Below are 25,956 nucleotides of genomic sequence, written 5' to 3' on the forward strand. Positions count from 1 at the left end.
ACTTCATACAGTAAGGGCTGTTCAGGCCAAATGCGTGTTTGCGCTAAAAAAGCAAAACGCGTTCAACAAAAAGAACAGAACACAAGTTTCTTGAGACAGCAAGATACGGCACAATTGTCAGAGACGTCCATCAGGTGCATGTTTACATAGAAAAATATATGGAAAAACAGCGCAAACAGATGCAAAAACGTGTTCGTTGTAAATGACCCCTAAAGGATACTTCACCTGCTGTTGAATCCAAAGCATTTTCAATCATTCTAGGCATCAATAAAAATAAAAATATAAAAAATAAAAACATTTGTAATTGTCATACGAGTTCTTTAAATCTTGGAGAACACCATAAACCATACAGAATTTGGAGCCGAAAAACCAGGAGCCGGATTCACGAAAAAATCCATGAAAAGAAAAAAACTAAAAGTTCTTAGAGTTCAAAATATTATATAAAAAAAGATATTATTTAAAAAAAAAAACCAAAAAAAAAAAAACCATGTTTGTTCAAAAAACATGACAGGAATACAAAATATTCTTAACGTTTTTAAAGTCAAGTTCCAAATAAGAATTTTATTAAGAATGTTTTGTGATTCTTTGTTTGACTGAATACAGTAAAATTTGTTAGTCCTTGTACTATATTTTTTGTGTGTATTTCAGGTTCTTCGAGATATGGAACTTCAGAATGAGACTTTTGTCGCCTTTAGCAAGGCTGCGCCAGGCAATGGAAGCTCTGAGAGTGATAGGATATCCATTGAATCCCTCTCTAACTGTATACTCACAGACAATAGGTCATCCTACTATAACTTTCAAAGCCTGGGCAAGGTGTATTGCACAAGCCCCATCCTGCATAACCCAGTCTCCACTGAGGAATTTGAAGAGGTCTGGACTATGGAGTCTGTAGACTTTGAAACAGATGGAAGTACATCTCCAAATCATTGTTTTGGAATTCTATGGCCATCACATCCAGTTCTAGAAACAGTGCAAGTACATTCAAATCTGGATCACTGTGAGGAGGAACCAAACATCCCTCTGAGCTCAGTGAGAGTGAAAGAGCAGGAAGGAACTTCAGCTGATGAACCAGATCAGTGTGAAGATACTTAACACTTACAGGAGCAGAAGTGGATCTTATTAACTTAAAGGTGCTGTTAGCTATTTTTATTTTATTTTATGAAATATTTTGCAGAAAATGTTCTTACTCCCTGAAAGATATTGCTGAAGTAAGTGTCTTGAGATACACTACAGGTGCATCTCAATAAATTTGAATGTTGTGGAAAAGTTCATTTATTTTAGTAATTCAACTCAAATTGTGAAACTCGTGTATTAAATAAATTCAATGCACACAGACTGAAGTAGTTTAAGTCTTTGGTTCTTTTAATTGTGATGATTTTGGCTCACATTTAACAAAAACCCACCATTTCACTATCTCAAAAAATTAGAATACATCATAAGACCAATAAAAAAAAAAAACATTTTTAGTGAATTGTTGGCCTTCTGGAAAGTATGTTCATTTACTGTATATGTACTCAATACTTGGTAGGGGCTCCTTTTGCTTTAATTACTGCCCCAATTCGGCGTGGCATGGAGGTGATCAGTTTGTGGCACTGCTGAGGTGGTATGAAAGCCCAGGTTTCTTTGACAGTGGCCTTCAGCTCATCTGCATTTTTTGGTCTCTTGATTCTCATTTTCCTCTTGACAATACCCCATAGATTCTCTATGGGGTTCAGGTCTGGTGAGTTTGCTGGCCAGTCAAGCACACCAACACCATGGTCATTTAACCAACTTTTGGTGCTTTTGGCAGTGTGGGTAGGTGCCAAATCCTGCTGGAAAATGAAATCAGCATCTTTAAAAAGCTGGTCAGCAGAAGGAAGCATGAAGTGCTCCAAAATTTCTTGGTAAACGGGTGCAGTGACTTTGGTTTTCAAAAAACACAATGGACCAACACCAGCAGATGACATTGCACCCCAAATCATCACAGACTGTGGAAACTTAACACTGGACTTCAAGCAACTTGGGCTATGAGCTTCTCCACCCTTCCTCCAGACTCTAGGACCTTGGTTTCCAAATGAAATACAAAACTTGCTCTCATCTGAAAAGAGGACTTTGGACCACTGGGCAACAGTCCAGTTCTTCTTCTCCTTAGCCCAGGTAAGACGCCTCTGACGTTGTCTGTGGTTCAGGAGTGGCTTAACAAGAGGAATACGACAACTGTAGCCAAATTCCTTGATACGTCTGTGTGTGGTGGCTCTTGATGCCTTGACCCCAGCCTCAGTCCATTCCTTGTGAAGTTCACCCACATTTTTGAATCGATTTTGCTTGACAATCCTCATAAGGCTGCGGTTCTCTCGGTTGGTTGTGCATCTTTTTCTTCCACGCTTTTTCCTTCCACTCAACTTTCTGTTAACATGCTTGAATACAGCACTCTGTAAACAGCCAGCTTCTTTGGCAATGAATGTTTGTGGCTTACCCTCCTTGTGAAGGGTGTCAGTGATTGTCGTCTGGACAACTGTCAGATCGGCAGTCTTCCCCATGATTGTGTTGCCAAGTGAACCAAACTGAGAGACCATTTTGAAGGCTCAGGAAACCTTTGCAGGTGTTTTGAGTTGATTAGCTGATTGGCATGTCACCATATTCTAATTTTTTGAGATAGTGAATTGGTGGGTTTTTGTTAAATGTGAGCCAAAATCATCACAATTAAAAGAACCAAAGACTTAAACTACTTCAGTCTGTGTGCATTGAATTTATTTAATATACGAGTTTCACAATTTGAGTTGAATTACTGAAATAAATGAACTTTTCCACGACATTCTAATTTATTGAGATGCACCTGTATATTGCCAAAAGTATTCGCTCATCTGCCTTTAAACGCATATGAACTTAAGTGACATCCCATTTTTAATCCATAGGGTTTAATATGATGTCGGCCCACCCTTTGCAGCTATAAGAGCTTCAGCTCTTCTGGGAAGGCTTTCCACAAGGTTTAGGAGTGTGTTTATGGGAATTTTTGACCATTCTTCCAGAAGCGCATTTGTGAGGTCAGACACTGATGTTGGACGAGAAGGCCTGGCTCGCAGTCTTCGCTCTAATTCATCCCAAAAGTGCTTTATCGGGTTGAGGTCAGGACTCTGTGCAGGCCAGTCAAGTTCTTCCACACCAAACTCGCTCATCCATGTCTTTATGGACCTTGCTTTGTGCACTGGTGCGCAGTCATGTTGGAACAGGAAGGGGCCATCCCCAAACTGTTCCCACCAAGTTGGGAGCATGGAATTGTCCAAAATCTCTTGGTATGCTGAAGCATTCAGAGTTCCTTTCACTGGAACTAAGGGGCCAAGCCCAGCTCCTGAAAAACAACCCCACACCATAATCCCCCTCCACCAAACTTCACAGTTGGCACAATGCAGTCAGACAAGTACTGTTCTCCTGGCAACCGCCAAACCCAGACTCGTCCATCAGATTGCCAGATGGAGAAGCGTGATTCGTCACTCCAGAGAACGCGTCTCCACTGCTCTAGAGTCCAGTGGCGGCGTGCTTTACACCACTGCATCTGACGCTTTGCATTGCACTTGGTGATGTATGGCTTGGATGCAGCTGCTCGGCCATGGAAACCCATTCCATGAAGCTCTCTACGCACTGTTGTTGAGCTAATCTGAAGGCCACATGAACTTTGGAGGTCTGTAGCGATTGACTCTGCAGAAAGTTGGCGACCTCTGCGCACTATGCGCCTCAGCATCCGCTGACACCGCTCTGTCATTTTACGTGGCCTACCACTTCGTGGCTGAGTTGCTGTCATTCCCAATCGCTTCCACTCTGTTATAATACCACTGACAGTTGACTGTGGAATATTTAGTAGCGAGGAAATTTCACGACTGGACTTGTTGCACAGGTGGCATCCTATCACAGTACCACGCTGGAATTCACTGAGCTCCTGAGAGCGACCCATTCTTTCACAAATGTTTGTAGAAGCAGTCTGCATGCCTAGGTGCTTCATTTTATACACCTATGGCCATGGAAGTGATTGGAACACCTGAATTCAATTATTTGGATGGGTGAGCGAATACTTTTGGCAATATAGTGTATCTTAGCTCTCTCTGTGACAGCACTAGACCTGGTAAACGTCAAACAAAAGGTTCCGTGGTTGCAGATTCTGATGCGCTTTCTGACTGTCAATCATTTTGTGGAGTTGTAGTAGTTGAAGTGGATCATTCAGGTTTAACGCCATAATCAAATTCATAACAGTTGAGGGTGTTATTCTGATACTGTTGTTTTTGACAACCGTGAGAAGATGCACTGCTGCTCTTTTGTTTGGTGACGGTCTCAATAGTACAATGGTAAATTTGGAGGGTGGGATTTTGGTAAGATGGGGCATGTCTAAATCGATGGCTAAGGCTGACGGAAGTTCCAGAATGGCTAACACTGCTTACTGTACTTTTAAATATAAAAAGGTGTCCCAATCTGTGATCATTGCTTAGCCATAGAAATGGTTTGTAGTGGTACGGAGTGACATAGTGGCTAAAGCTGAGGGCTGGTAAACAGTAGTTTTTGGTTCAAGCCGTTGTGCCGTTGAGCACTTAACCCCAGGTGGCTGCAGCGGCAACTGCCCCATAGTAAGTGTACTGTAAGTTGATCTGGATAAATGACTACTTGGTCCATGCAAGTTTGAACCCTTAAAAATTAGCACATTCTGCTTTGAGTCAAAGACTTGGATTTGGTTGGTACCTGCTCTATGGTGTTATTACTGCTTTTGCATTTACATTTTATCCAAAGCGACTTACAAAATGAGGAAGGATACAACATAAGCGGTTCATCTTGAGACAGTAACATGAAAAGATCTGCATTAAAAAAAGTTTAAATTGCATCAGAAAAGTACTAAGACAGAGATTATAGCACAAGTGCAAGATTTAAAAAAATTATAATAATTTATTATTATTATTATGAGTGTATGGTCAAGTGCTCACAAAAAAAGTTTTGTCTTTAGCCATTTTTTTTTTTTTTTTTTGTTCGCCATTAATTCAGAAGGTCGTTCCACCACAGAAAATTCAAAATTCACTGAAAATGTAAAACACTGCAAAACACTTCTGCCCATTGTTATTAATACTATGAACTATTTTCATAGTTTACCTGAATTTAGGAGTTACTATTACTCCCACATTTCATGTGCTTGTTTGGGATACCCCCTGTAGTCCAGTGACTCACTAAAATCAGCAGTGTACTATAAATCCCTGTTCTGTCTCAGAGGGTATTACCCCCTATGAATAGAAACATATTTTGGGTAACTGTGAGTATGGTATGGTTGATGTATGGCTTGATTCATTGTTTTCATATTTTATTATTTTACACCTCTGACTCAGTTGCCCCATTTGACTCTCATTTTCTGCAGACCGCATCTCACAGCTAACTACACAAAGGTGCACGATTTCTGCTGATGTAGTCGATTCTCTGGAACATTAATGGAAATGCTCTGAGGAACTGAATGTGAAGCTAGGTTCTGGAAAATGTATTTTAACATGTACATGTTTAATTTTCTATAATCATGAATGTTTGGTACAATAACTTTGGTAAAATAAATTTTTTGGTTTTGGAAATGTGTTGTTTGACTAGACTTTTCCTAAAGCGGCAAATATTCCACCTCCGAACTGATACAAAAGCACTGCCATCACAATAAACAAATCAGTCTGCTTTTAAATGTCAAGTTTCTTGACCACATGTAGCAGAATGGAAAAAAATGTCTGCATGTGTTAAGTTCGGTTTTAATAAACCACAGCCTGACAAACATGCATACGTGCACACATTTATGTAAGCTTTAAAAAAAGATTACAAAAGCATTGCCTGAAAATAAACCTGTACTGCTCTGCTTTTGTACAAAGTACAAAAAAAATGTCTTTTAACTAAGAATAATTTGTATTCTCATGTACCAAGATTGTCAGTATAGCAATGTTTTAGTTGTGTACTTTTTTCATCAATGTTATTGATTGTTTTTGTAAAGGTAACAATTAATGACTAATGCAGTCCAGCTTTTTAATCACTATATTTGAAGACTAGAACGTTTCATGCATTAGAGCTGATCGGTGTGGTTTGTCTTGAGGCATTGAGGCTGGGTAAAAGTCTAAAATGATTTTAATGTACAAAACTTTATGGCCCAAATATATATATTTTTTTCATACCAAAAAACAGTTTAAACTTTGAATAACTAGTTTAATATCAAGGGATAGGTACATTTCTATAAGGTTTGTGTGTGAATAGTCCTCGAAGGAAGGTGTGACCCACTAGCTGAATCACTCTGCATAAAAGGAACTGAGAACAGAACCTCATTCAGTGAAACCAGGAACCATATTCATCAGTACCACTCATAACCAGAAAACAGCATGTTTTCCCCCCTAACAAATAGAGACCACTCAAAGGCTTTACACGTGTATTTAATGGATGATTCATTTTCATGATTTTAACTTTCCTATTGTATTGACCTAATAAAAACTTTACTACATGCTTTAATGGCACTATGAAGGAAATCCAAAATGAATGCTGACCAATTAACAGAGAAATGCTTAAGTCTGAATCTTTATTTGGCAGTCTTTTTCTTTACATAATAACAGTTAATTTATTACACTTTTATATTATATATACAAAGATATTCAGTAAAGTCCAGACCTTGTGCATGAACACTTCATAGTGAAAACATGATGTCACTATAGTGTGGCCTTGGCACAAATCCATTTCTCTTCTGTCATTCAGTTGTTTTTGCTGTCCATCTGATTATATGAGAAGCAGCCTCCATGACATCACTTCATCTGCGCCAATACTGTAGATTTTAAATACACAGTGTAAGTGATAGACCAACATATCAGCTATGCCAATTGATAGACTGATACTCCTTGGCCGATTAACAGGAGTGTTCGCTTTCTTTTATGTCAGTTCCAAAATCTAGCGACTGCCTTGCCAATGGATAATGTACATTTTCTGCTTTTATATATTTTTCAGAGTTTTTCTGTTACTATTGTGTTAAATACTATTGCAATGTCAGCATTTGTGTATGTCTCTTTGCCATCATGCAACTGTATTTTATAATGGTGTTATAGCTATCCAGTTTTTAGATATAGAAAAAAACAATACATATCGGTCAACCACTAAAAAGTGGGCCATATATACACATACTGTACATACCTGTGCAAATTTGTGTATCTGCTCAACCACTGCAGCAAACAATGCCCCTACACTTTCATCAATCAGACTCTGCATATAATGCACCGCCTCCTCGTCTGAGAGGTCCAATCGGAACTTGTCCTGAACCTGCAGTGGGCGGGAAAACAATGTACAGGTTAAAATCTACTGGTCTACATGATTTGATTGCCTAGTTTATTCCCATTTTGTTTCCGGCAAAGACCCCTCCCCCACCCTCTCCAGTCCCCATTTGTACCTCATGCCAGAGCCCCTTAAAATTATGTCTGTAAAACATAATTTTTATTGGACTGTGGAATTTATAGTACTCTGCGAAATGTGTTTTATCCTGCTGACACCCTTGAAACGGTTTTTAGTAAGTCCAGAATCAGTTTTAGAGTTTTATTAAATATTAAATATATTGAATATTCCGTGATCAATACAAGTTAAGCTCAATCGACAGCACTTGTGACAATGATGATTACTACCAAAAATTATTTTGACTCATCCGTCCTTTTCTTTAAAAAAGCAAAAATCAAGGTCACAGTGGGGCACTTACAATGGAAGTGAATGGGGCCAATTTTTGGAGGGTTTAAAAGGCAGAAATGTGAAGCGTATAATTTTATAAAAGCACTTACATTAATTCTTCTGTTAAAACTCATGTATTAGTTGAGCTGTACATTTGTTTAAATTGTCATTTTTACAGTCCTCTTATGGTTTTAGGGTTTGTTGACATTACACCATCATGGCAAATGAAGTGGTAAAATTGGCAATAACTTTGCACAGAAAAGGTTAGTTAGCGATTTTATCAAACTAAAATCATGTTAACACACATACTGTGTACGTCTTGTGGCTATACTTTTAAAACAATGAGTATTTTAAGGTTTGCATATTGGCCCCATTCACTTCCATTGTAAGTGCCTCACTGGAACTTTGCTTTTTATTTTCATTCCGATGTCCATTGGATTAAAAGGTTTTGTTCTGTGAAACTGAGAAATTTCTTTTATGTGACTTGCATAAGTTGATGATACGTCATACTAATATCCTGTACTGTATGTTGATCTAGTTAGTGTATGTTTGGATGATGGTGACTGTAATCTCGACGCAAAGCAAATTTCTGAGGTATCGGACAATAAAAGTATTATTTTTTGCTTTTTTTTAAAGAAAAAGAGGGGCAAGCCAAAATTTTATTGTTTTGTAATCAATATTATGCCACAAATGCTGTCGATTGAGCTTAATTTGTATTGAACCCAGAATATTCCTTTAAGCATCTTATATAGGTTATTAGTTGTTTTACCAGTTTTTATATTTTAACCTGGATTTTGACATGAAAATAGCAAGAGAAGCTGGAATGGCATAAAAAAAAAAAAAATAAATAAATAAATAAATAAAAAACAATTCTACCTGTGAAGTTTTGAAGCTAAACAGTGAGGACACCCCCGTCCCCCCACACACAAACCTTTTTTACAGTTTTGTCGGGCTCTAGTGCAATGTCTGGAATATTAACATCCACCATCAGAGAAAAGAGATTCAGAATGAGGTTTGAGTATCTGCATATACAAAAATAAAAGTAGGTTAAGCATTTCCATGATTTCAAGAAACTCTGTGAGTCAGCTTGCTGACATACTAAACCTAAGAAAGTCACTGAAAGAAGTAGGTCTTTGATTTGTTTTTTGCTAAAAATGAGTCATGAGAAAATATCTGATGTGGGTTTGAGAAACTCACCTGCGCAAGTGCAGGAATGCAGTGTAGCATTGTTTCCTGAACTCTTGGTATTGCTCGCTCTGCATGCCCCCCATCCCCTCCACCATCTCTTTGCTCAGTTTCATGGGGGGAGGCAGGGGTTTAGGGTCCCGACCCAAAATATATCCAAAATCTATATGAAACAGTTTCCCTACAAGCCAGAGACACAGATCAGCACACCTGATCAGTTTTTTTCAATGCATACAAGTCATTAAAAAGTGTGATCTGTCACAGAAGGTACCAGTCTTTGTGAGCAGTAAGTTGTCTAGATGTCTATCTCCCACCCCTAGAATGTAGGTGATGACACAGTAGCCCGCTGAATACACAAAGACACAAACATGAAAGTTTAGATTATAATTTCAAATGAATTTAAAGTAAATCATGATTTAGTACATGCAGAATTAAATCAAGATTACTGTACTGATGGATAATAAAACATATACAATGAGTCTCACCACAGCTTTTAACATATGTGTCCATGACTTCAGAGCTGATGCCGTATGGCCCCTTATCATTTGGAGCATGTTTCCGAAAGAAACTCTGCAAAGAAATATCATTTAAGAGGAATATACAAGTTACTGACTTTGTGATCAATTATTTTTATTTTATTTTTTTTTTTCAAAAAGGTAACATTTTACAATAAGGTTGTATTGGTTAACATTAGTCAACTACCTTACTTAACATGAACACATATTATTCTTGGTTAAAGTAAAAGTTCAAACAAAAATTATATTTCGCTCATCATTCAAACTCGTATGTCTTTCTTCTTCGGAACACAAACAAAGATTTTAGATTTTTTGGATATATGATGTCTATACAGTATCTGTACAATGCAGGTCAATGGGGAACACAACTTTCAAGCTTCAAAAAGGACATAAATGCAGCATAAAGGTAACCCATATGACTTCAGTGGTTTAATCCATGTCTTCTGAAGCATTACGATCAGTTTTGGGTGAGAAACAGATCAAAATGTAACTCCTTTTTCACTATAAATCTTGACATCTGCAGTCTCCTTGGCACAATCATGATTTGAAGCTCAATTACAATTCCTCCATTTGTCAGATGCGAAGTGTAATTAAACCACTAGATTAAACCACTTAAATCATATGGGTTAACTTTTATGCTGCTTTTATGTTCTTTTTGAAGCTTGAAAGTTTTGGTCCCCATTGACTTGCATTGTATGGATATAAACATCAAATATCCTTCAAAAATCTTTGTTTCTGTTCTATTTGAGAAGACATAAGGGTGAGTAAATGATGAGAGAATTATAATTTTTAAGTGAACTATTCCTTTAAATGTTAATTTTAACAAACTAATGAATATATTTTTATTAAAAGTTATTTAATATACAGTATATTAATATTAAAGCATTATGAATTAAAATTATCAATTGCATTTTTATAAAGTAACATTAACAATGACACATTATAAATGCTATTAAAAAACATTGTTCATTCTTATTTCATGATACTTTGTTAACAAATAAAACTTTATTGCAAAGTGTTACCACTAAATATAAAAGAAACTCTTTAGCGTGTCTATAAATAAGTGTTTTATTCATTATGATTACCAAAAATATTTAGAATATGCATCAAGTAATTATATACACTCTGTTTGCGCAACACAACATCAGTCTTAGATATACATTAAAGCTGATGTAATTTCTGTGCCACTAGCGCCACCAAACATAATTGCAAAAATAAACAATGTTTTCAAAACAGCTTTCAGAATACGCCCGCCATCTGCTATTGGTCAAACAAAGAGGTAGCCCCGCCCCCAACTCACGCCACTAGTATCACTGTTGGTGCGGTTTAAGCGGGTCACTCAAAACCAACAGAGCAATTTTCATAGTGCAAAACATAAACAGTGTGTACAGTTTTTGAGACAATTAACCTATGAATGGTTTATGGTTGTCTCTACATATTAAGCTGGGATAAGAGAAAGTAACACTATAAAAGTAACATACTTCAGCTTTAAGGCAAAAAAAAAAAAAAAAAAAAACAGGAAAAAAAAATACATTGTGACAATTCAAACAGATTTCTATAAAAGAACTGTGATTAAATGTGATAACAAATGTACATTGAATATTACCTGAATATTTCCTTCCGTGGCCAAAACTTCTGCCACAGGCACTGACTGCACAAACTGCATGAAACCTGTAGACAAAACATAGAGTATACATCCAATGCTTCAAGTGAGTGAAATGAGACTCTCACTTCAGTAGTACAACAGACAGAGATTGGCTTTTGGTTTTGCTCTGCATACATTAAGTGAAGCTGCACTGACCGTGTTTGGTGCTGGTTGCCAGAACTTTGTAGGGGGTCAGTTTCAGGTCCAGATTCTCTTTCCTCAGCAGCTGTTGAAGATATATACATTAAGAAAATCCATTGGAAAAACATTTAATAACAAAAGCAAATAAAAAAATATTTAAAAAAATACATATTCTAAAAATGCTAAAAGTTTTCTTTTAGGGGAAGTGTAAAGTTTAGAGTTAACCTATATTAATTTACAAAATGTAATGAGTTCTTCAGACCTTGTCCATGAGTGAAATAATCTGCAGGATGAGCTGGTCCTGTCTCAGGTCATCTCCATGTTTGAAGATCACAGGATACTGCTCTCCATCCTCTGTCTTAAAGATGAGCTTTGCTGGCATAAGAGCACTCTGAGAGAGAAAAAACATCAATAGATAAATTACTACGACTGACACTATGTGCACAATAGAATGCATGAATGGAGAGATGGATTCACAATACCTTAAAGAGCGTGGCAGTCTCAGGTATGATGCCTTTGATGCGGATCTGAGGCTCCAGAGGGAGAGGGATGGGTTCGATTTCTGACAGATTCACCTTCTCATTATCAGCCAACAGACTTTGTAACCGCTCCGTCTGATAGAGAGATGATCACACATCATATGTGTCTTCAGATAGCACATGGTTTTGTGACCAATAAACATCTACAATAGTTAATAATATTAATTATATTTAATATTTTCAATTGTAGTCTCCTCAGAATTATGATGATGTGTTGTCATTACCATTATCAGCGTTATATAATGTTTAATACCTTTTTCTTGCGGTTTCCGCTCTCTCTCTGAACGGCCTTCATCAGCTGCACTAGTCTGTCTACAAACGTCTGCTGAGAGGCCAGCAGGGAGCGCATCACTCTCACACTCTTGTCGCCCTGAAGAAACACATATAAGATATTTTGGAAAAATATCCTCTATTTACACTATCAATAATTTGTTATTTTGTACTCCGCTGCATTTAACCACATTTTCGTCCAGGATTCCCACACTTTTTCACCAATGAATTTCCATGATTTTTCCAGTTATTTTTGATTACTGGAGGATTTGTAACACTCACAAAGAACAATTTAACATAACTGATCAAATATTTAAGAGCTGAACATGAAATAAAAGTTAAAAAACAAAACAAAAAATGTATATTCACAATAGAAATTTCCACAACATTTTAATAGTTTACGATTCCATTCTCGGAAATCAGTTTTAAAATTCACTGATATTTCCAGGTTTTACATGACCATGGGAATGCTGGGATTATGCATAGTGCATTTAAATGTTTATAATCATGAAAATAAATATATGTATTTTTAATGTATTTTGAAAGAGAAAATAAATTCTGTTTTTTTTGTATGCTGTCACATGAATTAAAGGGATAGTTCACCCAAAAATGAAAATTCTCTCCTCATTTACTCAGTCTCATGCTATCCCAGATGTGTATGACTTTCTTTCTTCTGCTGAACTCAAATAAAGATTTTTAAAATAATATCTCAGCTCTGTAGGTCCATACAATGCAAGTGAATGTATACTGAAACTTTCAAGCTCAAAAAAGCATATAAAGGCAGCATAAAAGTAATCCATATGACTCCAGTGTTTAAATCCATGTCTTCAGAAGCAATATGTTAAGTGTGGGTTAGAAACAGATCAATATTTAAGTCGTTTTTTACTATCAATCTCCAACTTCACTTTCACAATCGTCTTTTGTTTTTGGCAGTCTGCATTCTTAGTGCATATCGCCACCTGGAGTAGAACGGATTACTTATACGCTGCATTTATGTGCGTTTTTGAGCTTCAAAGTTCTGGCCACCATTCACTTGCATTGTAAGGAACTACAAAGCTGAGATATTCTTTGTGTTCTGCAGAAGAAAGAAAGTCATACACATCTGGGATGGCATGAGGGTGAGTAAATAAGAGAATTTTCATTTTTGGGTGAACTATCCCTTTAATGTGTCTTTAGTGTGGGTTCAGAGAGTGCAGGTACCTTGAGCAGAGCCTGACTGAACCTCCTCATTACATTGAGATACATGTCATGAGTCTTTGGGTCTCTCTGCTGAGTGTCCTGATCTTCACACTCTACAATAACATACCTGCAGGGAGAGAAGATCACATGAAATAAATGAACAAATTACACACATTTCACAAACATTTCTTAGTTTTAAAGCCTAAATATGGAGTCAGTGTGACTGGCAAGATGTTTATAGTCTTGAAAGAACAGAACTACCATCAGTGATCAGTAGTCCACTGTGGTGTGAACAAAGTATACAAAGATAATAAGGGGATGAGCAGACTTGTGCCATTTCTGTACTTCTGGATGAAGGATTGAACACAAGGGTTACTCACCAGTATAAATAGTTTGCCAGTGTAGAGTTCTTGCAGGCACGTGATATTAGAAAGGTACACAGATCTTGCTGTGAGACAGATAGTACACATTGTTACATACTGTACATCCACAGGCCATAATCTCCATATACACTATTTATTTTTATGAACTTTTTTTTTTAATACTTACCTCTAGATTTTCACCATCTGTTCCCTCTTTGCTTTTCTGTGTGCTGGCCGTCACTGCGATCTGAGAACTGAAAAAATAAATAAGTGATACACTCCTAATTTATTAGTTTTCCAGAATTATAAGAACTCAAGAGCATCTTTGGAAATTGTACATGCAAACTTTGAAACATATTTTCAGTCTGGGATATTTATGTAATGTAGCATATAAATACATTTGGGGAGAGGATTCTATTTCAGGAAATATTACAGGAAATGACACATTGAGGTTGCAGCTGACCTGTCCAGATCTCCTAATGTTGAGCTCTCTACAAGACTGCTCTGACTATCTCTCTTACTGGCAGGCTCCAAACCACCCTGGATATCACTGAAGTTCTCATATTTCAATGCCTGCACCAGCTGGAGCAAATACATTAACAGATCCTAGAGGGAATATAAGAGAGAGAGAGAGAGAGAGAGAGAGAGAGAGAGAGAGTGCGGTTGGTGTGTATGCAAGGGGAGTTTTCCTGTGATTTAGAAACTTTTATTTTAAGCATACAATGTGTAATATCATAAAAGTGTTTATTATATACAGTACATACTTGTAAAGATGTAATTAAAGGGATAGTTCACCCAAAAATTTAAATGCTGTCATCATTCACACCCTCATGTTGTTCCATATGGAACACAAAATGAGAATGCTAGCCTCAGTCACCATTCGCTTTCAGTGGATGTGTCTTAATCAGCTCCTTAGCTTCCGATGTTGTGAGTCAGTATAAAGTGAAAACAAATTATTGCACTGGCAAAGGCGTTCGTCTACTGAACATTGGGTTACTTATGACTTAATTGGACAGTTCTCTCAACATTTACTCACCCTCATGCCATCCCAGATGTGTATGACTTTCTTTCTTCTGCTGAACACAAACAAAGATTTTTAAAAGAATATTTCAGCTCTGTAGGTCTTCACAAAGCAAGTGAATGGGTACCAAAATTTTAAAGCTCCAAAATGCTCCAAAATGTACATAAAGGCAGCATGAAAGTTATCCATAAGACTCCAGTGGTTAACTCCATATCATCAGAAGTAATATGATAGGTGTGAGTGGCCGACACTGATCAGTGGCCTGACAACTGAACTAAGGAGCTGATTGAGACGCACCCACTGTATTGAAAAAAGATGAAAGTGAATGGTGACTGAGACTAACATAGAATTGCCTTCTGTTTCACAGAAGAAAGTAAGTCATTCAGGTTATGAACAACATGAGGGTGAGTAAATGATGACAGAATTTTCATTAAACATTTTTAGCAATTTAACACTGTTTATTATACAATGATGTGATGCACAGCAAGATTTGAAATGCATGACTGCACCATTGGTAAAGTGACTAAAGTACACACAGACCTCATCATCAGCCTGCTCCAGTCTTGCAACAGCATAGCGTCTAACTGTGGGGTTGGTGAACTGTGAGGACAGCAGCTCCAGGGAATCCTCCACATCCATTGGCCGCCACTTTCCCAGGAGCTCCAGGGCCTGTTTGGCCTCCTGAGGCAGATCCCAGTTCACACACTTCAGGAACTTAGTCAAGGCCTACAAACAGACCCACAATGAGATACTTCCTTGGACACAGTTTAAGCTTAACAAGACTGTGTTTAGTATGCGTGTGTGATTCCCTACCTTCTCCTGTGTGGTGAGGTAATATCTAAACTTCCACACAAGATCCTGCTCCTCAGAGCTCAGCTGCTTGGTGGGAGGGTAGCTCACAATGATCTATGACAGATAAACAGAGTTAACACACAAAAACACCTCTGATGACATCTCAACATGTATACTTTTTATCACTAACATTAAGCTGATCTCTTGTGGCTGCATTAGGTTTGAGATCGTGGTCGGATGGTCCGCTCCGTAAACTACGAGCCAGTTTATGATGTTTACTCTCTACAAGGTTCTCCTGCAATAGAAGAAACACATATTTACACAAACACACACAAGGAGAAAGAAATAAAGCAGTGCTTCCATCCCATGCGTTTCAGAGAACAAAATTACTACTTCTGGGATAAAATTGGCACAAAATAGAAATGGAAGTTGAAGCCACTGTTTTTTAAATGTAATGAATTACTCTAGTTTAGAGCACGCAGACAAAACATTCTGATGAACTTCATGTTTGCTAGCAGTCAATGGCAGATGATTTATGTCTGGGAGCAAAATCATGTCAGACAGTTCTGGGAGGTAATAGTAGCCAATCATTTAGATGACAGGCTTTGTGTCCAGCATTTCAGAATAACCAGAGCAGCATTTGCGATACTATGCAATAATATTGATGATATTCTCTGAGCAAATTATGTATTCACATGGCTTGTTGAGGCAAATTCACATTACTTTTTTTTATTTATTTATTTTTAATCCCCTTTTCTCCCCAATTTTGGCATGCCCATTTCCCACTACTTAGTAGGTCCTCGTGGTGGCGCTGTTACTCACCTCAATCCGGGTGGCGGAGGACAAGTCTCAGTTGCCTCCGCTTCTGAGACAGTCAATCCACGCATCTTATCATGTGGCTCGCTGTGCATGACACTGTGGAGACTCACAGCATGTGGAGGCTCATGCTACGCTCTGCGATCCACGCACAACTTACCAAGTGCCCCATTGAGAGCGAGAACCACTAATCGTGACCACAAGGAGGTTATCCCATGTGACTCTACCCTCCCTAGCAACCGAGCTAATTTTTCTATTTAAAAAAATAACTGCACTGTACATATTATTGCAATCAGTAAAAACATCAAACTCATCATATATGCCATATGTTGTTGGAAAGCTCTCAAATAGTAGAATACAACCAGCCTATTTTTTTTACTCACAGACAAAGACATAGCAAGTAATAGGTAAGTCTATTTCTTTGACAATTATGTTGGTGTTGCTTGTATGCCACGCTTTCGCTTATAACATCACGAAAAATAAACAGAACATACAATATCACATATCATTATTTAGAGGAGGTTATTATCTTTTAAACGAGCTCACACACAATGTAATCGGATGCACAGTTCATTAGATAATCCACACAAAGCATAATGTTACATATGGCCACCAGAAGATGGCGCCATGTAAATAACAAACTCGATGCATACTCAGAGTCAAAAGACACTCATTCTGTGAAATCTCATTATTAAAATCATGTCTCCATGCTATGCATACCTTTAGTCATTGTTGAGTTTGCATGTGTAACAGTTTTTTTTGTACAATTATTATGTTTTATTTGTTTGGAGAGGCTTTTTGACACATGGAGACATTTTTGGACACAATGATAAATTATTTTTGCAATGCTATAACTTTTGATTGCTTTGTCATATCAACACGTCATTTTATACGGTTGATATGATTGGGAACAGAACAAAAGCAGTTTTCCAGATCCACCTTATTTAAACTATATGTCAAATAAGAAAAATACAAAATACATCTCAAAATTTGCATAAAATATGTTGATGGAAACCTGGCTTATTTCATCAAAATTAGTGCATAGGCTGAGAGATATGACATGACATATTCTCAAATCTATTTCTATAGTACATTCTTTGTGTCAGCTCACCATGCACATCTGAGGGTCGGGAACTTTTACAATGTCTGAACTGGTTGGCAAAGGGGAGGAATCATCAGCATCCTGAAAAGAGAATGAGACATAAAGCATTGAACTTCAACTGGTCACTGATTGCCAGCTGAAGATTTTAACCAGTGAGCCACAGTGCTTTTCAAAATAATTTGACCCATCACTGATTTAAAAATGATATCAGTTATTACTAAGCAAATTTTAAACCAAATAGAGTGTTTAATATCAGCTGAAGTGGATGTACCTTTTCATAATAGACAATGCTGTATTCTCGTTCAGCACTTTTGACACGGGGGAATTCCACCATAAGGTACATAAAATTAGAGCTACGTTTCTCACTCTGGAGAGAAAACACACAAGCTTTAGATATCATCTTAATTTCACATGATTGTTGAATTTCATTTTGGGTACTTTAATGACTCTACTCATCTTTTTTTTTTTTTTTTTTTTCTGGGCCCAATGAATTCAAGTGACTGCCCTTTTTACCCCAAACCTACTCACCTCATTGATCATCTCAATCTCTCTGAAGGTCAAGCGATCCAGCCAGTCTACTTTAACCATGTGACCCTGACGATGAGCTTTTGTCAGCTGAGAGAGAGAAAAAGGCAAAGAAAGAGGGAGGAAGTCTTAAGAAGGAAAATCAACACTAAGAACACTGTGTGCACAAACCATTAGCCAAACATAACACTGCTGTGTGTCAGCCATCAAAAGCCTTGCACACAAAAACACTCATTAGCCAAATGCCAGTCAGTGGGTACATGAAGTAGTAGCACACCAAGGTGACTCAGCCCTTTCTAAACAAACAGTTAGTTATAGTTAGTACAATAACACATCTCAACTGAAGCCCATCAAGAGTCCAAGGCCAAACCAATCCATGAGAATCATCATTATTCAAATGTATTCAAAGTGCCATAAATACACTTTTAAAAGATGCTTTTTAAAATGGTGAATGCAAGCAGTATCCACTTGAGTGCTTCAAAGACTAACATACACAGAAAAGAAAAAAAATTATCCTATTTGTGATAAATGCATCAAATAAAACAAAAGCTACATTTGTAACCTGTTCTACACCTTTCCCAGATATATATATATAAGACATACACACACAGCCACATTCAGCATTCCTGTCCTGTTTTCTCTCATACTCACGTCACTAAGTATCTCCAGGTCTGGGCCCTGGAACAGAGGGCAGTTAAAAAAAAAGTACTTTTACAAAACACACACACACACACACACACACACACACACACACACTCTCACACACTCACTCGCACACACTCACTCGCACACACTCACTCGCACACACTTGCATATGCTCACACACTCACATGTTAGTGCGGCTATCCTTATGAGGACTCTCCATTGACATCATTATTTTAATACTGTACGAACTATAGATTCTATCCCCTAACCCTAAACCTAACACTCAAAAAACGTTCTGCATTTTTACATTTTCAATAAAACATATTTTAGTATGTTTTTTTTAAGTGATTTGAATTATGGGGACACTAGAAATGTTTATACCACATTTATAGCATAATACCCTTGTAATTACCAGTTTGTAACCTAAAAAAATATCCTCGCAAACCACACACACACACTCACACTCACTCGCACATGCTTATGCTCACACACTCTCTCTCTCTCTCTCTCTCTCTCTCACACACACACACACACACACACACACTCACACACACTCACTCACTCACTCACTCACTCACTCACTCACTCACTCACTCACACTCACACACACTCACACACACTCACACACACTCACACACACTCACACACACAATCTCACACTCACACACAATCACACAAAATCAATCACACACTCACACACACACACACAAGATCACACACTCTCTCTCTCTCTCTCATGTGTACTCACACAAACACACACACAAACTCACACTCTCTCACACTCCCAAACTCTCACACACTGAAACTCTCACACACACACTCACAATCACACACACACACACACACACACACACACACACACACACACTCTCTCTCACACACTGTCACACACCCTCAAACTCTCACACTCTCAAACACACACACACACATACACACACACACACACTCAAACATACTCTCTCTCACACTCTCAAACTCTGACACACTCAAACTCACACTCACTCTCACACTCGCACACAAACTCGCACTCACTTACAAACTCACACACACATTCACTCACACACTCACACGCACACACTCACGCGCACACTCTATAAACACAAACAGCGTGTCCATCTATGTATGAATCTATCAATCCATCCCACCCACTTGTCATGTAACAGATCCCTCATGTACAGTAACTGTCCACAGGCATATTTCTTTCAGTACACCTCTCTCTTCTCCACTCTCCACCCCTCAACTGACCTTGGCCAGGCGGCCCATCTGGTCCTCTGCCAGAGTGCTGCCGGTCCTTCCCGGTGTACTTGTGGGCTCAGTCCCATCACCCTCCACACCCGGCCACACCTTTAGATCATGCATGCCCTGCCGAAACATTCTGGAAGACAGAGGGAGTGAGAGAGAGCGAGTGAGAGAGGCAGAGAAGGATGCGGAGGGGAAAAAAAGTAAGAAAAAAATCAAAAAGGTGTCAAGTTTGTCTCTCTGAGCTTAATAACATTTTCCTAAATTCACTTCAAATCAACATGAAATGGCATTCGCAACCCATGTTACTTTCGTAGTGTGACATTTATCTGAGTGAAACAGGATACTCAACATCAACAAAGAAATTATTTTTTTTCATCGGGAATTGGTTTGATAGTGAAATGTGACCGTTTCACACCAGAATGGACCTGCGTGGCTTGCTAAGTGTGGTCTCTACAGTATATGACCTGTGGCTGGATGGAAGGGGTTTAAAAAATAATAGGCCTTGGTGACGTCAAGCGAAATGGAAAGTCCTTTTAGAGTCAGAGCTGAAAGATTACAAAGACAAAAGCTGCGTCCAGTGTATGTAATGCATTTGACTACTCATCGACTGTTTTATGAATACTGAGGATGAATCGTGCATGACAAGACCAGGAACATTATTAATAATGTATTATTAAAGGAATATTCTGTGTTCAAGTTAAGATCAATCAACAGCATTTGTGGCATAATCTTGATTACCACAAAAAACTACTTCGACTTGTCCCTCCTTTTCTTTAAAATAAAACAATATTTTAAGGTTATAGTGAGGTATTTACAATGGAAGTGAATGGGGCCAATTTTTGAAGGGTTTAAAATGCAGAAACGTGATACTTCTAATTTTATAAAAGCACTTGCATTACAACTTTTGTATTATTTGAGCAGTAAAGTCGTTTAACCCATTGTTTTAGGGTTTACGGTGTTACTTCATCATGGCAACAAAGTTGTAAAATTGGATATAACTTCACACAGAAAAGGTTAGTAAGTAATTTTATCACACTAATATCATGTTAACACACATATTGTTTATGTTTTGTGGCTCTACTTTTGAAACAGTGAGTATTTTTTTTCTCCCCTTTTCTCCCCAATTTGGAATGTCCAATTCCCAATGCGCTCTAAATCCTCGTGGTGGCGTACTGACTCGCCTCAATCTCATTTGCCTCCGCATCTGAGACCATCAATCCGCGCATCTTATCACGTGGCTTGTTGAGCGCTTTACCGTGGAGACGTAGCACGTGTGGAGGCCCACACTATTCTCTGTGGCATCCATGCACAACTCACCACACGCCCCACCGAGAGCGAGAACAACATTATAGCAACGACGAGGAGGTTAGCCCATGTGACTCTACCCTCCCTAGCAACCGGGCCAATTTGGTTGCTTATGAAACCTGGCTGGAGTCACTCAGCACACCCTGGATTCTAACTCGCGACTACAGGGGTGGTCGTCAGCGTCAATACTCGCTGAGCTATCCAGGCCCCCGAAACAGTGAGTATTTTAACGTTTACGGATTGGCCCCATTCACTTACTTTGTAAGTGACTTACTGTAACTCAGATTTTTGCTTTTTATATAAGGGATATACTAGTCGAAATCAACATTATGCCACACATGCTGTTGATTTAGCTTTACTTGTATTAAACCCAGAATATTCCTTTAAAGTATTAATAAAATAAATAGTGTTCAATTTGATCTCATAAGAGTCACCCTGCTCTATTATTTTTAATCAACCTTGTAACTAGAGGTCGACCGATAGTGGATTTTGCCAATACTGATAACCAAGGTGGTGGAAAAAGCCGATAACAGATGAGTTTTTTTGTATTTTGTATTCTTTTCAATTTATATTGTAGAATGATAAGACATTTCTTAGTCTTTTCTTACTATGAAAGGCACAAACATTGAGGCTACAAGAGTCCAAAATGAATAAAATCCCAAAAGCAGTTTACTGTCCAACCAAAATCCCAATTATAACCAGAAAAATTACGATTTGGTGCATAATGCGGGACCTGAAATTCACCGCTGTCTTGGCTCCGTTACAATGCTTTATAAATAAATATTTACCAAATTAAGATTTTTATAGTCTATATATTCACCAGATGAAGAGTTTTGTATACTGTATATCTATATTTATATTACCAGATGAGGTTTATTGATGAGGAATTAAAAAAAAAAAACTATTGGCAACTATCGGCAGAGATTTTTGCAGGTAACCGATAGTTCCAAAACGTAACTAACGGCATAGATTAATCATTAAACTGATAGGAGGCCTGGGTAGCTCAGTGGTAAAAGACGCTGGCTACCACCCCTGGAATTCGCTAGCTCGCTAGAATCCCAGGGTGTGCTGACTGACTCCAGCCAGGTCTCCTAAGCAACCAAATTGGCCCGGTTGCTAGGGAGGGTAGAGTCACATGGGGTAACCTCCTTGTGGTCGCTATAATGTTTCGTTCTCGGTGTGGCGCGTGGTGAGTTGAGCGCAGATGCCGCGATGGATGGCGTGAAGCCTCCACACACGCTATGTCTCCGTGATAAGATGCGCGGGTTGATGGTCTCAGACGTGGAGGCAACTGGGATTCATCCTCCGCCACCCGGATTGAGGCGAATCACTACACGACCACGAGGACTTAAAAAGCGCACTGGGAATTGGGCATTCCAAATTGGGTGAAAAAGGGGAAAATCCAACAAAAAAACAAAAAAAAAAAACAATCATTAAACTGATATATTTGTCTACTTCTACTTGTAACCATTACACCCATACCCATATTTCCCAAAGAGGGTCACTGTAGTGCCTCCAACAGGAGTGGCACGGCCGGGTCCATACACATCCCACACAGTGAGAGCTACCTGGGCACTCTGAGGCAGGTCAGGGTACTTCACTGGCAACTTAAGCCACTCATTCCAACTACAGTGAAGAAATGACAGGAACGTTGTGACAAAACAAATATGACTCACAAAAGAAGTAACTGAAGTATGCAACATGTTTAGTCTGAAGGTGATCCAATGATATACTCACTGTACAAATATACACAAGTATCTGTGAAAATGATATAATGGTAAAATTTCTACATGCACATTGATTTCCTGCTCTGACATAAAGGATTTGACCGTTGTGAAATGTACTCACTTCCAGCGAGTGCTGAAGGCCTTGTAGGAGGTTCGTACTGGCAAAGCTAATGGCTTGCCCTCAGCAAATACTTGACAAGTTACATAGAGGTCGGAACAACTCTCCTGATAGAGACCTGAGAATCGCAGCATGGGGTCCTCCAGCAGAGCTTTATAGCTCTTCTGCTCTCTTTTTCCCTCCAGACTGCCTCTGCCAAAGCAAATACAACAGGAAATGCGATTTCTAGTCTCTGAGGATGATACAGCAACACAATCTCAAGCAGTCTGGTTTTTAAGCCGACATTAAATGAGCAGATGTCTTTCGTGGTATGCTACTGTGCTAAATGTCAAAAACAGGTAATCAATTAAATGCCAAACACACATCAAGCAGATATGAGTTTGGTTGGGGTTTGTTGTTTCTTGGATAAAATGCAATATTGTCACATCAAATCATTTCAAATTTTTAACAGAGTAGCTTAACTTTTATTATGGGTGTAGATATGAATCTAAGGTTACAATTCTTTAGTGTGTGAATTTACTTTCAGAGTGGTCAACTTTTTAAAAAGTAATTTCTATAGGCAATTTTCTGGTTACAAACCTGTGCAACCCAAATCTAACTATTTAATCTCTAATCGTTACCTAACCAACTAAAGACTGAAAATAAAACAACGTTTATATTATTAACTTATATGTTATTTTTTGTAAAAACATAATCACAGTTTTGTCCACAATGTGACCAGTGACCACAAAAGCTAGTTTACAGGAGTGCGTATTTTTACCTGGCGCAAAACAGTCGCTTGCAAACAAAAGTAGTGATCACCTGAGGAGACAACCATAACTACAGCAGGTTACTCACGAGCGCTGGTCTGCAATCAGTATCGGACAGTACATCGACAAACTGTTTTCTTTTAAACTAAAAATTATTTAGAACTTATTAAAGACAATTATCACAAGATTATTAACATAATTTTATTGTTTTATTTTCATAAAATCTTTTTGATAGTTAGGTACAGTACATTGATTCCAATCTGTGGAATTAAATCTATATGTTTAAGTAGTTTAGTCTATAAACTTTTATAGAAATAGTTCACCCAAAAATAAAAATTCTCTCATCATTTACTCACTTTCATGCCATCCCAGATGTGTATTACTTTCTTACTTCTGCAAAATACAAATGTAGATTTTTAGAAGAATATCTCAGTTCTGTAGGTCCATACAATGCAAGTGAATGGTGATCAGGCCTTTGCAGCTCCAAAAATCACATAAAGGCAGCATGAAAGTAATCCACATGACTCCAGTGGTTTAATTCATGTCTTCTGAAGCAATCCAATCAGTTTTGGGTGAGAAAAAACCAAAATATAACCTTTTTACTATAAATATTGGCATCAGCAGTCCCCTTGGTGATCATAATTTCAAGCTTAATTACACTTTCTAGCACCATCTAGCGCTATGCGCATGCATCAAGCACTAGAAAGTGTAATTGAGCTTGAAATCATGATTGTGCCTAGGGACAGCAATGGCAATATGTACAGTGAAAAATGAGTTACATTTTGTTCTGTTCTCACCCACAACTGATTGGATCGCTTAAGAAGACATTAATTAAACCACTGGAGTCATGTGGATAGCTTTCATGCTGACTTTATGTGCTTTTTGGAGCTTCAAAAGTTTGGTCACCATTCACATGCATTATAAGGACCTACAGAGCTGAAATATTCTTCCAAAAATCTTAATTTGTGTTCTGCATAAGAAATAAAGTCATACACAGCTGGGATGGCATGAGAGTGAGTAAATGATGAGAGAATTTTAGGGTGAACTATCCCTTTAAGATTCAAGCTTATTTACACAATGCCCTTATCTATAAGTACTTCATAGGGTGACAACTCTTCTTCATGCAGTTTGACTTTTACAGTCGCTAAACTATGATGATGTCTTGCGCAAGATTGTTTACTGGCATTCTGGGATTGCACTGTCCTAATAACGTAATGCAACACACGCAATGAAATTAAACCGATTCCATTATGCGCTCGTGCAGCCGTGGGTCGGGAGAATCATTTATGATCTTTATTTATGATACACGCGTTGGACAGAGACTTGGAAGGAGAATTATGTCAATAGTCAGATCACAGCTCTAAAACCTCTCACCGGACCCATGTTAACACTTTATTCTTCTGACTCACGGTGTTGCCATGCTCGCTTTGGTAAACATCGCAAAAACAACGATGAAATAGTTTGGAATGAAGGAACCTCTTCTTTACATTTATTTATCATTATACGTACATATGGACATGTGTAACTTTTATCCCTGTCAATATGATCAGAAAACATGAGTTTAATAAAAACACATTCCTTGATATACTGTAGATTTATCAACAGACATCTGCCTGCAATGTGTAAGGCATATTAAAATCACACATGGGCTGTTACTCGATCACTCTTGACACTGCTGGTTTGACAGTCTGCAATCAAAACAATGACTAAGGTCCTCAAGCATACTTACATTTTCAGTTGGACGTTTATGTCCAGATCGCAACTATACACGTAGTTAAACTTGTCTGTGTCCATCTTCAGTAATGGGCGTTAAGAAAAAAACAACAACAAAAAAAAAAACAGTGAATTAAATCAAAATACCATGAAAGAAAAATGAAGATGTGTGAGGTGGTGGGAGAGAGCCTGCAGGGCCTGATATCAAAACCTGCAATGGATCTGTTGGAGATTTGGCTTTTCTCAACAGTTTAGACTCCTGATATAACTTCGCCTGATACAGGATAGCCAGTATGGCCTGTCAATAACACTAGCCGTCTTAATTTAAGACAATAAAGTTGTAATGTACATCTGCCTGGCCATTATCGCTTCTGCTTTTGGAGAGGAAAACATTATAATAAGGAATAAATAATCGATGCCAGTTCTTTCGATCACTGCTCCGATTATAAAAGCCTAATCGGAACAGAAATGGCTGCTTTGGTCTGTAGAATCTCTGCGACTTCCTGTTTGGTTAAAGAACGGATAGTAAAAGAGGACAAATTTCTTGAGGCGTTTAAAGTCCTCCTGAATTGGTTCAATTTGTTCAATTAATTGTACCTATGTATTACATTATTTGCATTGATCATGTGCAGAGTTTAAACAGAATTAAGGTAAGTAACTGAAAACCAGCGAACAATCTTGATTTGCTGAAACTCAA

At 38.0% G+C, this 25,956-nt stretch overlaps 1 protein-coding gene across 3 annotated transcripts; it reads right to left on the reverse strand.

Moving 5' to 3' along the window:
- Positions 1-6,385: 6,385 nt before the first annotated feature.
- On the reverse strand, positions 6,386-25,725 carry pik3c3 (phosphatidylinositol 3-kinase, catalytic subunit type 3). Of its 3 annotated transcripts, XM_051647234.1 has the most exons (27): positions 25,471-25,725; positions 25,276-25,340; positions 22,801-22,989; positions 22,435-22,578; positions 19,651-19,780; positions 18,412-18,438; positions 17,764-17,850; positions 17,507-17,602; positions 17,245-17,316; positions 15,508-15,612; positions 15,339-15,431; positions 15,066-15,251; positions 13,968-14,110; positions 13,692-13,758; positions 13,523-13,590; positions 13,164-13,269; positions 11,947-12,063; positions 11,637-11,768; positions 11,417-11,545; positions 11,170-11,239; positions 10,975-11,039; positions 9,339-9,423; positions 9,125-9,199; positions 8,866-9,034; positions 8,600-8,690; positions 7,147-7,272; positions 6,386-6,784 (listed from the first exon to the last, which is right to left on the reverse strand). In XM_051647234.1, the coding sequence occupies exons 2-27, from the start codon at positions 25,338-25,340 to the stop codon at positions 6,770-6,772; spliced, it is 2,652 nt and encodes an 883-aa protein (XP_051503194.1). In that variant the 5' UTR covers positions 25,471-25,725; the 3' UTR covers positions 6,386-6,769. The 3 variants fall into 3 exon arrangements, with proteins under 3 accessions (XP_051503194.1, XP_051503185.1, XP_051503202.1); XM_051647225.1 differs by having other exon boundaries at positions 25,276-25,725; XM_051647242.1 differs by lacking the exon at positions 18,412-18,438 and having other exon boundaries at positions 25,276-25,724.
- Positions 25,726-25,956: the final 231 nt, after the last annotated feature.

Source organism: Myxocyprinus asiaticus, chromosome 2 (assembly GCF_019703515.2).
Source record: "Myxocyprinus asiaticus isolate MX2 ecotype Aquarium Trade chromosome 2, UBuf_Myxa_2, whole genome shotgun sequence".
Lineage (NCBI taxonomy): Eukaryota > Metazoa > Chordata > Actinopteri > Cypriniformes > Catostomidae > Myxocyprinus > Myxocyprinus asiaticus.

Bases quoted from the DNA above. Each gene is read 5' to 3' on its own strand.
- pik3c3 (XM_051647234.1), bottom strand. From the start codon at position 25,340: ATGGACACAGACAAGTTTAACTACGTGTATAGTTGCGATCTGGACATA. The intron at 17,851-18,411 runs GTGAGTATGAGA...TCTCTCTCTCAG, and splicing joins ACCTGGAGATACTTAGTGAC to CTGACAAAAGCTCATCGTCA. The intron at 11,040-11,169 runs GTCAGTGCAGCT...TTTTGTCTACAG, and splicing joins GGCAACCAGCACCAAACACG to GTTTCATGCAGTTTGTGCAG.